The sequence below is a fragment of the Porites lutea genome, chromosome 7, assembly GCF_958299795.1.
Source record: "Porites lutea chromosome 7, jaPorLute2.1, whole genome shotgun sequence".
NCBI classification, from domain to species: Eukaryota; Metazoa; Cnidaria; class Anthozoa; order Scleractinia; family Poritidae; genus Porites; species Porites lutea.
This window is the reverse complement of record NC_133207.1, coordinates 5,388,523-5,403,222: the sequence shown is the minus strand read 5'-3', so window position 1 is coordinate 5,403,222 and position 14,700 is coordinate 5,388,523. Positions and strand designations below refer to the sequence as shown.

Sequence of the window (14,700 nt, the reverse complement as noted above, 5' to 3'; positions counted from 1 at the left end):
GTGTGGAGACGATTCAAAGTTCTTTTGTTGTTTTCTTAAACACTTGATCAACTCAATCTTCGGAAGGAATTTTAAATGTTTTATATTTTTCCCTTTACAGGCAGTGGAAGAGCTGTTTGCTCTCCTGCGTTTATTTGCTGGTGTGACGTGTGACCCGTCGAGGGAGCGAGAAAACTAAAGAAGAAGAAGCGTTTGAGGCGGCCTTCAGAAAAGACACCATTGCCCTGTATCAGAGCGTACTGGACCCTGGCGCATCGTGGACAACGCTTATAAGGTATAAATACATTATCTTATATATTTCGACTCTGTTGAGATTCAGTCAACTCTCTCGTAACGAACACCTCCCTAAAATGGACACTTAGAGTTGGCCCCTGACTTTCTTGCTCCTTTTAGGGCCTGTTTACATGGAGGTGTTGGAGCCCAGGTAGGTTAGATAACCGGCCTGTCCATATAATCGCTCATTTTGATTTGATCACGTTCGCATGATAGTTGGGGTGACCATATGAGGGATTGAATGCCCAGGCGGGTTACCCCACCTATCTGCTCCCCCCCCCCCCCCCCCCCCTTAATGTAAAGAGTCCCTTTGTTGACTCTCTGACATCTTTCTAAGACGGAACATAAAGCCGATCCCAAAGGTGTCCGTTTTAGAACGAGTTGACTGTAAAAGAGAACAGATTTTAAACCAGGGGTGAAATTCGATCACTGGATATGCGCAACAGCATGAACAGAGTGATTGTACAGCTAGTAACCGTTTTTTTGGTTCCCTTGTAGTGCCTACAAAATCTTGCTTCAGACCGAAGAGGACAGATTAACAGTGGTTGCCAACCAGGGACTTTTGACACTGTCAGATGTAAGACTAAATTGCACTTCAACTCTAGTCAGTTGATAGTCTTTTATTTTGATGTATTTCCCCTTCTTCGAGGAATTAAACGCGCACAGCTGAAGTGCATCAACGCGAAGCGCGAGAAAAAAAAGCAAGTTTCCTGTACCCATCCCTACTTATTACTCTAGCGGCAAGTAAATTCCCTTCGATTTTTATTTCCTTAGGAGCGCTCGACTTTCCTTTAAGAGAAAGGTACAAGGTCTGTGAACAGACAATTCTGCTGACTACTCTTTTAATAGAATTATGAAAAGTCACTAATACAGGAAGGCGAAATTTGCTTGGAAAGGAAAATATACAGGGGCGGTTATTTAGATAAAGTTTTGTTCAAGCAAGTCCTTATATGAGACGTTTAGTGAACACAATTTCAAGACTTATGAATTAGCAAAAGCCACAAAAACATTTTTCTCCTAAAAATTTCAAACCAAGAGGCAGATAATTATACAGGTTTATTGTATTAGTTTGACAGTCGTTAGACATTTAACCGGTATTTTTGCACTTACTAGTACATGGCAAAGTCAGGTGGAAGTTAAGATTCTTTCTTCCATCTTTAGATCGCAGAATGTCTTTACATTGGAAGAGTATTTCTTAGTTACCGTAACATCATTCCGTACTGTTATATAGCCGGAAACTGTTTTCCCAACAGCGCGCGCTGTCATTGGTTACTTCGAGGTCATATGACATCTAACAATGAAACTCTTTCCCGCCAAAATCTCTTAGCGGGCAACATTGCAAAATCTAGGAAATCTAGAAAAATGTAGGAGTGCGAGAATGTTGACCGACGACCGCCGTTACAGTGAGGTGTAATGAATTTCCAGCTATATAAGAAATTACTGACTGACTGGTCCCGAGGGAAACAGTTAATTTTGTTTCCCGACGCGGGAGGCCAGTCATTAAGTGTTTATTATCAAACAGGCATTCACCACCCTTCACATGATGTACCACGAGGCCACGGCCTGTCACGTAACGGGAGACCTGACAGAAGTGCTTATGATATTACATAACTTGCTGGTGTGCTGCCGGCCGCATAGCTCCCAAACTTCTTGTGGAGGCATGTGTGGCCAAGCGGTTAACACCTCGAACTCCGGGTCTGGAGGTCCGGGTTCAAGCCTCGCCCGTCGCGTTGTTTCCTTAGACAAGGAACTTTAGTCCACTTTGTCTCCCTTCACCCAGGTGTATAAATGTGTACCGGCGACATACTGCTGGGGGGTAACCCTGCGATGGACTAGCATCCTGTCCAAGGGGGGAGTAGCAATACTACTGGGCATGTTTCATTCTAAGGAATCCGGGATGCTATCCTGCCGTTTGGGCCTTTGGCTCTAGTGTACCTTTATCAATTCTTTTTTTTTCTTACCAAACTTCTCCGTCGCCAAAAAGCAACAGCATTCCCCCCGCTTATTCTACTAACTACACAGGCTACGCTCTTCTCCCCAACAGCTGTCTCTAACTCCACCAATACCGCCGACTGGTTAGCCTGCGCTTTTTTCCAACAGTTTTTGTTGAAACACCAGCCCCTTCGTGCATGCTATTTAAAGCACTTGACTGATCTGGCTGGATAGTTTTGATTAAAGTGAAATTCTCATTATGACTGTAATGGTCAGGCCGGTTAGTTCTGACAAATGGAAAGTGTCCTAAGAGAGCAAGCAAATGCTGTTCTCTTATTAAAGCTAAATGCTAGCGCTAGAAAACTTCAATGTTTCGTTCAGTGTGCAATTTCTATATTGTTTACGATTTATCTGTGTCTGTTTGTTGTATTTCAGATGTCCGCAATAGCCTTTCAACCTGGACAGAGAGATTGGATGCGGCACAAAAACTCCTTTCTTTGTTGAACTCTTATACTCCTAAGGAAGTGAGACAGTCTTGCCTAGGTGAGCACCTAATGTGTCGTTGGCATCTTATAAACTCGCTTAATTGCGTGCACAGTTATGAAAACTGGAATATTTTGTCTTTATCCCACGATAGTGTTGACAAGAAAGCAATGATTTTGTTTCTTTGGCAGAGGTACTGAACGCCATGTTGATCCTGTACCCGAACGACTTCTCAGAAGCGATTATTCCTATCATCCATGGCTCCCATCAGCACTGGAACAAAACGTCTCCTCCAGGTCGGTGTCCTTACTCCAAAAAGGAGACGTTTATTTCGTCTGAGTTGATTTACGTTGAGTTCCGATTGCGAGCCTTTGCGCTGTTGTTAGAAACTTAATTACTCACGCTCTTTATATCTTAACTACGCGTTCAACCCCAAGAATTACTAATCAAGCAAAATTTCCAAGCTCCTGCATTTGATAGTGGAGATAACGTGAGTTCCAATGGCAAAAAGTGGGTAAAACCCTAGACTGTGAGTAAGCTCTGTTTTGAAATCGTGACCGCGTCGTAGGTTACGCGGGAGTTTTCCTCTAGCAACCGCAAGGTCACGCGCGAGCAAGCTGCGAAAGGGATTTTCAAATAAAGAGCTGGCTTACAGGCTAGTCAGCCAAACGAGGGCTGTACATTAATCAAACGTTGCCACATTATTTCAGGACTTCTCGGTCCATATTTTCCTCGTCGACACACTAAGGTGATCGTGAGCAGTAAGAGGTATCACGGCCAGCTGTACCTGAAGTTAACATGTTCCTACATCCTTCGTTCCTCGATTCACCAAAGGTAACGATCTTGAAATATTATTTGTTTTGCGTTCAATGAAATTGCATTGGGACAACTTTGATTTGTCTATAACTGCTGAAGGCAGGCTCTGGATGTCTTGATTTTTTCCATTCCTTGTTGGGAAGGACGTGCTTTATGTCCCATAGATGACCGCTACTTCGAGCTTGTGTTATGTTAGGGCTGGTTTTCACTACCGATGGAGTCGTAATCGGAGGAGAAAAAGCTCGACGGAATCAGAATCGGAAGAATCAGGGCGTTTCCGTTTTCATCCGACTTCCCTTATGTCTCCGTCCCTTATGATCTGGTGAAAACCAGATTGTCGAGTCGGAGGCAGACGCGGAAGGATAAACCAATCACATTGTTGATATTTCCACGCTTGATTGGCTTAGTTCTTCCGCTTTTCCTTGCGACCCCGACGAGCTTCTTTGTGCCTCGGACGGATGCAATGACCTGTGACGTGGTACAAAAGATTGGAAAGACACTTAGCAATACCCAGACTACATCACAAAAGCGAACTAACAATGGTTTCCGCAACACCAACAAACACCCCGTATTATAGCGAATAATCCAAGAATGGTCCACGGTTCCAACTCGTCTTTATTACAGTTATAACGAATTACGATTACGGTTGCTAAAAGCGAAACAAAAAATACAAATTACTAAGGAATACAAATTACAGCTATGAAACGACGAAAATACAGGAAACGGAAGAAACTAAGCGAAAATACTTACAAACGTTGTGTGACTAGAAAGTTGAACGGAAAAAAGGTACGATGGCTAATAAGACTGGACGAAAAAAACTGCAATGATGTTGCCGTGAACGCTAAAGCGAAATGAATTAGAATAAACGATGAAACTTACAAAATGATCTAAGAACAAAGAAAGTTAGGCAGAGAAATCTAACAGAATATGAATAGCGATAACTGAAAAGAATGTGAAAGGAATGTGCAGCTCTACAAAGAACTAAACGCTAAACATATTGACGTGGAATGCGGCCGTAACACCCCGGAACCCCTACTATACTACCAGTAGGGTTTCTTAAACTTGCTATCTTCTATTTGAATCATTTGCTTCAATACCCCTGAAAAGCCCAATGGGGTTAAGGTAATTATCATTTATTTGTCATCAGTGTCATAAATTGTTGAACTTGGTGGAGCAAAATATCTTGTCTGTTAATCTGCGATAATTGATCCCTTCGTCTCTGACAAGTCAAGATGCTTTCCTCAATCTCGCACAATAATAGACCCTTCCGGGGGTTTTTCTACCTTTTACATGGACCAGTTGACGAAACTCCTTCGACACCGCTACAAAAAGTGTCTTACAAACTAGTAGAGTTGCCGAGTTTGAAAGTTATTTGTTGACGTGTAACGAAGATGAACTTGGTGGAGCAGAACATCTTGATTTGATTATGTCTCTTGATCTGCGATAATTGATCTCTTCGACTCTGACAAATCAAGATGCTTTCCTCAACGTCGCGCAATAATAGACTCTTCCACGGGTTTTCAACTTTTGAAGTCGCGAATTTTTATAGACGTTTGTATGGTGTAGGGTAAGTTTGTGCTCCCCACCAGACAAATCTCTGTAACAATTCGCGGCTCCTGCAAAGGTATAACTTCGCTCGCTACAAATGTATCACTTTCACACTTGGTAAGTTCACTAATTTCAAGCGAGAAATGCCCTTTTTTTATTGGTTGTATGTTGTGTTAACAGGGAGTCGAGGAGTCCTACGACGCAGCTGTAACTAAATATTTTCAACCTTACCATTCGTTTGTGGATAAACTTCTTCGGTTTGGATTCAATCAGGATAAAGTACCCGATCATGTTATAGCTTGTAGTAAGTGCTGTAAATAATTGTGCTGTTCTTACTACTTGCCATCGAGAGCCATAATGGGATTATGGCTCTTGATGCCATGGCCCGTAGTTAGCACCGTAAATAATTAAGCCAATTCCCAGTTGCGCCAATCCTCTGTTTCATTGCGAGGCTAAGTGCGGAGCTCTTGATATGAAAAAGATTCTTTATTCTCGTGCAAATAAAAACTCATTTTCAGAAGAAAGGTTTTACACTTATCCTCGTATGCTTTTCCAGCAAGAAGCAGATACATATCTTATTGTAATTCTTTCAAAATATTTTCCGCTTCTCTTTGGCCTAAATCACCCGTCAAGTTTTTCATAGCCAACTGGCGCTAACCAAATTTGAAAAATTATGCAGGTCTCGGAGGGAGCTTTGCGACGAAATCGATGACTCTTTCTCGATCTCCAAAATTATTATTAACAGTTGTTCGCTGATAGCTTTTACATTGGATGGATAACCCTTAATCCCATTGATTTCTTCTATTCGCATAAATTAGAAGCTAATAAAGTCGCCTCAAACTATACGGTGGATAATTTTAAAGTTAAAAGGTTATTCTGATTTTTAAAAATCCGTGCTTTTTTTAATTATCATTGTAGATTGGATTCCCTTTTTTACCAATGTATTCACTTCCGTGTTTACATCTCTCAATTTTTTAAATCTATAGAATTTTTAAGAACCTTTTATTATAATCACTATTTGTAAATAGGCTTTTTATCATGATTGTTGTAATTTTATAATTATCAATTTTGTTTTTAGAGGGTCACTAGGGAGGGAGAATACTTGTTTAGAATTTTTAAGATCCTTTATTATAATTACTATTTGTTAATAGGCTTTTTATCACGACTGTTTTAATTTATTATTATCAATTTTGTTTTTAGAGGGCCACTAGGGAGAATACTTTTTATATTTATGTTGTAAAATCTTCTTTATCACACCCGGGTTTAGGTCCCATTGTGGGCGCAACTGTCCCAGCCCATCTCAGTTCAGTACTCTTTTTAAAACATGTCATATTGCGTTCGTGTTTTAGGCTGCCTTCTTGCGGTGGAAGCTATTTCGCTTCACTTCACTTACTTTAGCAAGCTCTGGATGGAAGTGTACCAGAAGGCTGGTGAGGTAAGTCGTGTCTTTTGTTCTAAATGAATGGTTACTTGGCAGGAATGGCGTTAATTGGCGGGCATGTCAAAAGCTGGGATGAACTTTTGGTTCAATTATCCATAAGTAGCCACGTGTTCATGCTCATATTAGCAGCGAGAAATCATCGGCCCGGGACCCCGTCCCTTCTTTTACAGCCCTGCTGCTTACTTTAAGTTATATTTTCCATTGTTTCCATTGTTTCGATTGTGAAAGTAGCCACGGGGTCATGCTCATATTAGCAGGGAGAAATTTTCGGCCCGGGACCCGGCCCTTAATTGACAGCCCTGCTGCTTACTTTTGGTTCTATTTTCCATTGTTTCGATTGTGAAAATAGCCATGGGGTCATGCTCATATTAGCAGGGAGAAATTTTCGGCCCGGGTCCCCGGCCCTTAATTGACAGCCCTGCTGATTACTTTTGGTTCTATTTTCCATTGTTTCGATTGTGAAAGTAGCCATGGGGTCATGCTCATATTAGCAGGGAGAAATTTTCGGCCCGGGTCCCCGGCCCTTAATTGACAGCCCTGCTGCTTACTTTTGGTTCTATTTTCCATTGTTTTCATTGTGAAAGTAGCCATGGGGTCATGCTCATATTAGCAGGGAGAAATTTTCGGCCCGGGTCCCCGGCCCTTAATTGACAGCCCTGCTGCTTACTTTTGGTTCTATTTTCCATTGTTTCCGTTGTGAAAGTAGCCACGGGGTCATGCTCATATTAGCAGGGAGAAATCATCGGCCCCGGACCCCGGCCCTTAAATGAGAGCCCTGCTGCTTACTTTTGGTTCTATTTTCCATTGTTTCCGTTGTAAAAGTAGCCACGGGGTCATGCTCATATTAGCAGGGAGAAATCATCGGCCCCGGACCCCGGCCCTTAAATGAGAGCCCTGCTGCTTACTTTTGGCTCTATTTTCCATTGTTTCCATTGTGAAAGTAGCCACGGGGTCATGCTCATATTAGCAGGGAGAAATCATCGGCCCCAGCCCGGGGTCCCGGCCCGGGCACCCCGGCCCTTAAATGAGAGCCCTGCTGCTTACTTTTGGCTCTATTTTCCTGTGTTTCTTATGAAAGTAGCCAGGAGGTCATGTTCATATAAGCTGCGGGAAATACCCGGCCCCCGACCCTTAATGACAGCCGTGCAGTGCTTACAGGTGCAACTTTTTCTTTGCAGAATACAAAATACAGCAGTTGTATAAAGCAGCTGTGTCAGCAGCCGGAATTCTTAGAGGTAAGATGAACGAATGATCAGTACGTGAAGTGACGTTTGAGAAGTGACCTTTGCAAGTTTAGTTCGCTAGAACCAGCTGCGTTACAGGAAAACACCTTTCATGCTTCACTGAACCTCAGCGGAAACATTTTTTTATCTTGCAAGGGAGTTCCCCAACCCAGTTTTCTCCTTTAAAGTTGTCATTGCAAGTTTTGAGTACGATCTTGCAATCCCTATAATTTGGACGACGAGGGAGAGGAGCATAAATCACGTGACGTCCTATGATAAGGTCCAGTACCTCGAATCTTTTTGCAACTCTCATATGCAACTGGATGTAGCATATGAGGGAACAGTCAGTCTTTTACCTTTACAATAGAGCTTTTTCATTCACTTGGCCAAGAAAAAGGTTCCACTCCCACTGGCTTTGTTTGTACACCAATATGCCGGACGTGTGGTCACGGGAAAAAGGACTTATATACACATGTTAATTTACAAATTTTGCCCGCGCCGACCTCTATGTCACGCAGAGCATTTTGCTCAACTACTCAAACTGTTGACTTGGAGTTTTGCTTGACAATTATTTTGACGTCCAGTTTTGAAGAAGGGTTGTTAAGGAGAACTTGCCTGTAAAGCTGTACACTTTTCATAGAGTTTACATATACTTGACGTAAACTGCAAAGAGAGCGACAGTCCTTCGCAAAGCGCTTTGACACTGGCGTAAGGTTTCGCGTTCATCCAATACAAAACGAGAAAAGACATTTCTGTGAAAAGTCTATTGTAAATCGTTTTAAGTCTCTCAGAGCCTTTGTTAATATAACCTGATAAACAGATAGTCCAGTGTTCTTGTTGTACGATTGAGTCCCCTTGTCTATTCAGTACATAGAACTGATCTTACTAGATGAACGGGAAAGTCTGAATGTGCGGGATATCTACACGTTCCTTTGCTGTTTCTTTCCGAGGGTAAGCATAATGCATTTTCACTTTAGCATCAGGAATAGGTTGCTCCACCCTGTTACCTGCTTTCGTTTATCATGATTAATTGATCAACGAAAATGAATTTTAGTTAATGAGCAACACTTGTTTGTCCTATGTTCAGTGATTTTCACGTGCAACCTTTACGAACTCTTCATTGTTTATTTGACCAATCACATGGCACTCTTAACTTGCATTCCCATGTGCTTCGTCACTCTGTTTTTTCTTCACGGCCAGGCACAATGTCTTGAAGTTTCTTTTCAAATTCCCTCCCATCCCACCCTTCACTTTGTTTTATTTTATTTTAGTGGACATAGGACTTGCGAAACCTTAATTAAGTGCCATGTTGTCAAGTAGTAATCATTTTATGTATATAACTTATTAATTAGTTAAAGACAGTATTATTGTAAGCAACTTATCTATAGTCATAATCAATTTCTGCGTCGACACGTTGATGTCCCTTTCAGTTAAGAGTTTCAACTCGAGGCAATGATATGACATCTATTTAGTTACTTCTTACAATTTTTCTCTGAAGTCAGTAGTGTATTTCCAATAAAAATTGGGAATGGGGATGAAGTGCTCCTCGCGTCACACTTTTCAGACTTTTGCCCCCATAGACTCGACATTTTGTACTCCTGGGATGTACATATAGGTTAGTGGGGGCCTCAGGGAGGCCCACGATTGGTCACAGCCGACCCTGAGGGGAAGACCAACTCCCTCCCCTATATCGGTCTGTGCATATTTACCCAAGAACGGTCACAGTCGGCCCTGGGAGGAGGCCCAACTCCCTCCTCGATGCCGTCGGTGTACCACCCTGGTGGTAGGTTTTCTTTAGCTCACAAAAATCCAGGAGTACATAGGGCTGACCTTTTAAGTTTCAGTGGAGCACTTTGTCACCCACTTCCTCTTTTTGAGCCACACCAAGTTGCTGTTCAGTATACTAATTTTGGGTCCCCAAACATGAGGAAGTTTATTAACTGAAGAGTAGTCAGTTCAGGTTGCAGTTTTCAAACCTGTTGTTCACCTTCCTTTTGCCTCCCTCACAGGTGTCTAAGCAGGTGTTGGTAAATCAGTGGACTAACTTAGTCAAGACACTTGTAACGACAGTAATTGCCGACAGACCTGCAGCGGAGAAGGCGAGTGACGCGGATCTGTGTGTTATAGCCAAGAGACTTACTGCGGTAAGTTGTTCGGATAGATTGGTTTTAACCTGAAACTTCAGTGCCTAAATGCTCTCAATCTGGCCTCTTAATCTGGATAGCGCTATTGGCCTGCCTCGTAGATCAGTCGGTTAGAGCGCTGGTACATCTACTTCTGTGCACTACTTATCCCTTACTCAGTACTTAAATTGCTTTTATGGCTGTGTCTATGATTGAAACTCAATGTAATAATAATAATATTAGTAATAATAGTTCCGTTATTTAGCCTCGGCACTATTTATAGCGCTAATGCTAGTGGGGCCGAGCAAATGCCTTAAACAAATAATCCAAAATAAAACTTAGCAGGGTTAAGAATCCCAACTGGCAGGAGGCAAACCAGCTGGCTAATTACAAACGCGGCCGAGGATTTGAACTCGGGACTACCGTGAACAAATCCAGTTAGCGGTTGGAGCGGGACTTGAACTCGGTGCCTCCGAATTGCAAGTCCAGCGCTCTAACCACTCGGCCACGCTGCCTTCCATACTTCAGCGTGCTCTGTCAAACAAAACCTAATGAGCAGTACTTTCACACAACAGGAGGTGTTTTTCATTATTACTATAGAGACGTTCCTAACAGCAATAAAATTTCGCAGGAACTCCGAGCAATGTCTCTACTGTTCTCTGTTCGGGCGCCGCAGAAGTCCGACATCAGCCCACTACTACAGCCGAGTCTTGATGCACTTCTGTCAGTCTGTCGCAGGTATCAAAACAAAAAACAAGAAAATGCAAAGGCCACGCGCGCTGCGAGCGAGACTGAGCAACAGCAGAAAAACGAAGAGTCCGAGGACAAGAAGACAGGTGGAGAGGCGGAGCCGGTAAAAAAGCGAAGGAGAACGTTAGAAGGCGAAGAACAAACAAGTTCTAAAAGAGCATCCGCATCGTCTGATGTACCCACAGGGCGCCCACACAATCTGTTTGTGTAGCCGATTGTTATTTTATAGTAAATGTACTGGATTTACCGTTTGCTTCACCTATAGCGATATTTCGCTAACTTTGTATATAAATCAATGATAAATAAACGTTGAATTACCTTACCTGTGGTGCATAGTCGTCCTTTTGCCTCAAAAGCGGTTTTTTGAGCGATTTTGAATGAATTTGAGTTCGCCGTTGACTGTTCCATATAATAGAAGGACAAGGGAGGAATCCTTGTTTTGAAAGGGTTCCAGCGCCGGAGCGATTTTTCCCCCCAAAATCGCATCGCTCCGCTTTCAAACTTCGCAGCATAAGGGTCAAAAGATTCACGATTCTTCTCGTACCTTCCAATCGAACATCCATCCAAACAGCCCGGAGCTAGCCCTCGAAGAAAATCAAAATCCCACAGTATTTGAGCGACTGGAATGCGTAGCAAGATTCATACGTGCCAGCCACAAACCGTCCCGCTGATTGCCTTTTTTTTATTGGATGTCGTTAAACAAATGGTTAAATAATAACTGATGAAGAAGACTTGGTAAGCGTTTGTTGTTTAACGACATCCAATCAAAAAGAGGCAATCAGCGGGACGGTTTCTGGCCGGCACGTATGAATCTTGCTACGCATTCCAGTCGCTCGAATACTGTGGGATTTTGATTTTCTTCGAGGGCTAGCTCCGGACCGTTTGGATGGATTTTCGATTGGAAGGTACGAGAAGAATCGTGAATCTTTTGACCCTTATGCTGCGAAGTTTGAAAGCGGAGCGATGCGATTTTGGGGGGAAAAATCGCTCCGGCGCTGGAACCCTTTCAAAACAAGGATTCCTCCCTTGTCCTTCTATTATATGGAACAGTCAACGGCGAACTCAAATTCATTCAAAATCGCTCAAAAAACCGCTTTTGAGGCAAAAGGACGACTATGCACCACAGGTAAGGTAATTCAACGTTTATTTATCATTGATTTATATACAAAGTTAGCGAAATATCGCTATAGGTGAAGCAAACGGTAAATCCAGTACATTTACTATAAAATAACAATCGGCTACACAAACAGATTGTGTGGGCCCCCTGTGATGTACCAGGACCTAGCAAGGATGATGACAACGTTGCTGGTCGGAAAAGGGAGAAAGTCCAGAGTAGCTCCAAAAAACAATCCCCAAAGAGTGGATCGATTTGGGGCTCAAGGCCGCCAACTGATTGTGTGGACTCGCTAGTTAAAGCTATTCAAAGCGCCAGCACCAAAATCCCTGTATAGGTAACAAACATGAGAGGAACAGTCTGGCATTCATTGAAGTACTGTTGTAAAAGACACTTTGGCCTTAGGAGTCTGTTTGCTGCCAGATGAGTCCTAAGCTACGGGAATCTTTGAGTGTTTTTGTGGACTGCTTTTGCAGCGTTTTAGTTTCCAGTGCACAGCGGGAAAAGCCAAGAAGTTTTCGTGTTTTTTTTTGTTTCCGAGAACTTGTGTATTTGGAATAATAAATGGAAATGAACTGTACCCCAGAAACGTTGGGAACCGGTTGGACAACAATCCAAAAACGATTTGATTTGAATCGTGGTGTTGACGTTTTTATACCCGTGAAAAAGCCTGCCTTGTACTTTGCTTCATTCCCTTCCACTGGGCTAAAATTTACATTATGCAGTGAAAGGAGGTTTTTGGAGAGTTAAAACAACCATGCACCTTTTCACCTTTCATAGCTTCCTGCCGGTGACAATGCAAGCCCCGGTAACTAAACATACAAGACTAAACAGGGAAGGCAGACAAGCCGGGTGGGAGTGGTTTCCTTTTCCCGGTTTATGCGTTCTCCGACATGGACAATCAGAACTCCAGTCTGGGTCTTCCAGTCTTCAAGACTTACTAAGTCTTTTCTTTCAACTTAAAGCCTGTCCATCAAGTACGGGTTTCTAATTTCGGCTTTTTTAAAAAATGGGAGTATTGTAGAGAGGTGTATTTTATGGACTTTGTATCCCTATATTTGGAAAGATTGCAAGTTACATTGTACGTTCACAATTTTGCAAATCTACAAGAGAAAAGCGCTTTCACCGCCTTGTCTGACTTTGCGAAAAATAAACTGCTTTAAGATAATACTTACCTTGAAAGTAGATGATACCATTGTGCGTAGAGGCCACCGTCAAATCAGAAATATAACCATGAAGATGTGCATGTTATACAATTGTAAATGCCCACCGTAACGCGAGTAACAACCTGAGAATTAGAAATAGGTGATGTAATGTCACGTGGGTAACACATTCCCCCTTGGAGTCAGGCGATATAATTGCAAATTTCACCGTTTCATCTTGGTAAATATTTTATTCTTGAGAAAAAAACAATATTGGTCTTGTTATTTATCACTGAGAAAAAAGGTCTTACATTAACTTCCTCGTTGAAAGCTCTTTCAGTGCATTTAAAATTATATAGCAGTCGTGTGGATTTGTTCGGAAAAGAAACAGAGATAATAAATTTGGATGATGTAGAAGTAAATTTTTATGGAAATTGTTCATTAATGTTGCCGTTGGTGCATTCTGCAGATAACAACGTATTACCGTGGAAGCTCTCGTAACTGACACTCTGGTAAGCAAACAGCTCCACTTACGGCCACCTTTACAAAAGTCCGTTTTTCTCAACTCCTCTACAAACCCTGTATTTTTACATTCTCGTAAGCGGCCAGGTCCAGGTACGAACACCTTTTCCGCGTCCCGAAAGTGTCCGCTTACGAGAGCTTACACTGTATTGCAAGAAACGATTGCAACGACGATTTTTAAGGCAATTGTTGTAACAATTCGAAACAATGTCGCAAAAAAACAAAAAAGTTGCAAAGTTCCCCGTGTAACACTGGACAGTGCTGGCAATAATAAAGAACAGCGATTATTGGGCGACGGTGAGCAAAATATCGTCATTTGGCAGTGGCGTCAATTGCTTATAGTCCATTTCTACGGTGACTCCGGTTTGCTACTAATGGCCTGTTTACATGGGGGTTCGGGGGGGAGAAGGGGGGGGGGGGCAGGGTAACCTGTCTGTCCATATAATTTCTCATTTTATTATGTGGACAATTGGGTTACCCCACCTAAGCGGGTTACCTCACCTACCTGGGGTCCCCCACCTCCATGTCGATCTTTATCCCAGTTGAACTAAACTTAAAGAGGGGAAAATGGCGGGTTTCGGTAATCTGTGTTATAAAACTTTATGCATATAATTCGGCTCATTTGAAGTTCGGCGTCTGAATCAACGCTGGTCCACATGCGTTAGTCCCGGCTGAGTCAGGCGTTATGAACGTCTGGGCCGATGCAATTTCAATTAGCTGTTTCGAATTGATTCAGATTCCGCACTGCGCGTGAACATAATTCACTGAATTTGATTCGGCTAATGTGAAGTGCGGAGTCTGAAAGGCGAACCGGTCCTAAGGGCCTGTTTGCATGGAGGTGGGGGACCCCAGATAGGTGAAGTGACATGCGGCGGGTCACCCCACCTATCATGTAAACGTGATCAAATTAAAATGAGGGATTATGTGGACAGGCGGGTTACCTCACTTACCTGGGGTCCCCCACCTCCATGTAAACAGGCCCTAAGCTCCTTAATGAAAAATTGCTATGTTTTGCTGATCGGAGTTCAATATTTATTCTATCATTCAATCATTGCGTTCGAATTATTGTTTGTTTGTTTGTTTGTTTTTAATATTTTATTTAGGGCCACTGTACAGGCCATTCGAAAAGTTACTATCTCGCTGATAAATAATTGTTAACAAATTTCCCAAAAAGAAAAACAAGAATTGTACCTATAGATACCTAGAAAAATAAAATACCTACCTAAATAAAAAATACCTGTTAAGCACATAAAGAAACCACATCAGGAAGAGTTTTTATTAAGGAACAATAATTCTAATTACAACTTTTTTTATATACTTTGCCGCAAACACA

The 14,700-nt window shown here is 42.3% G+C and overlaps 1 protein-coding gene and 1 long non-coding RNA gene across 2 annotated transcripts; both read left to right on the top strand.

Annotated features, from left to right (window-relative positions):
* Nucleotides 1-163: 163 nt before the first annotated feature.
* LOC140944894 (uncharacterized) lies at nt 164-1,911 on the top strand. The gene is made up of 3 exons (XR_012166700.1): nt 164-274; nt 772-850; nt 1,796-1,911. It is a non-coding gene; the product is annotated as an uncharacterized lncRNA (long non-coding RNA).
* Nucleotides 1,912-2,689: 778 nt separating this feature from the next.
* On the top strand, nt 2,690-10,800 carry LOC140944331 (ubiquitin carboxyl-terminal hydrolase 34-like). Its single transcript, XM_073393494.1, has 7 exons — nt 2,690-2,748; nt 2,880-2,984; nt 6,402-6,487; nt 7,672-7,728; nt 8,584-8,667; nt 9,726-9,860; nt 10,471-10,800. The coding sequence occupies exons 2-7, from the start codon at nt 2,894-2,896 to the stop codon at nt 10,798-10,800; spliced, it is 783 nt and encodes a 260-aa protein (XP_073249595.1). The 5' UTR covers nt 2,690-2,748; nt 2,880-2,893.
* Nucleotides 10,801-14,700: the final 3,900 nt, after the last annotated feature.

What these genes read in the sequence shown, in the direction of transcription:
- LOC140944331 (XM_073393494.1), top strand. Translation starts at nt 2,894, where the DNA reads ATGTTGATCCTGTACCCGAACGACTTCTCAGAAGCGATTATTCCTATC. An exon ending in GAACAAAACGTCTCCTCCAG is followed by an intron (nt 2,985 to 6,401) that starts GTCGGTGTCCTT and finishes TTCGTGTTTTAG; the next exon opens with GCTGCCTTCTTGCGGTGGAA. An exon ending in TAGCCAAGAGACTTACTGCG is followed by an intron (nt 9,861 to 10,470) that starts GTAAGTTGTTCG and finishes AAAATTTCGCAG; the next exon opens with GAACTCCGAGCAATGTCTCT.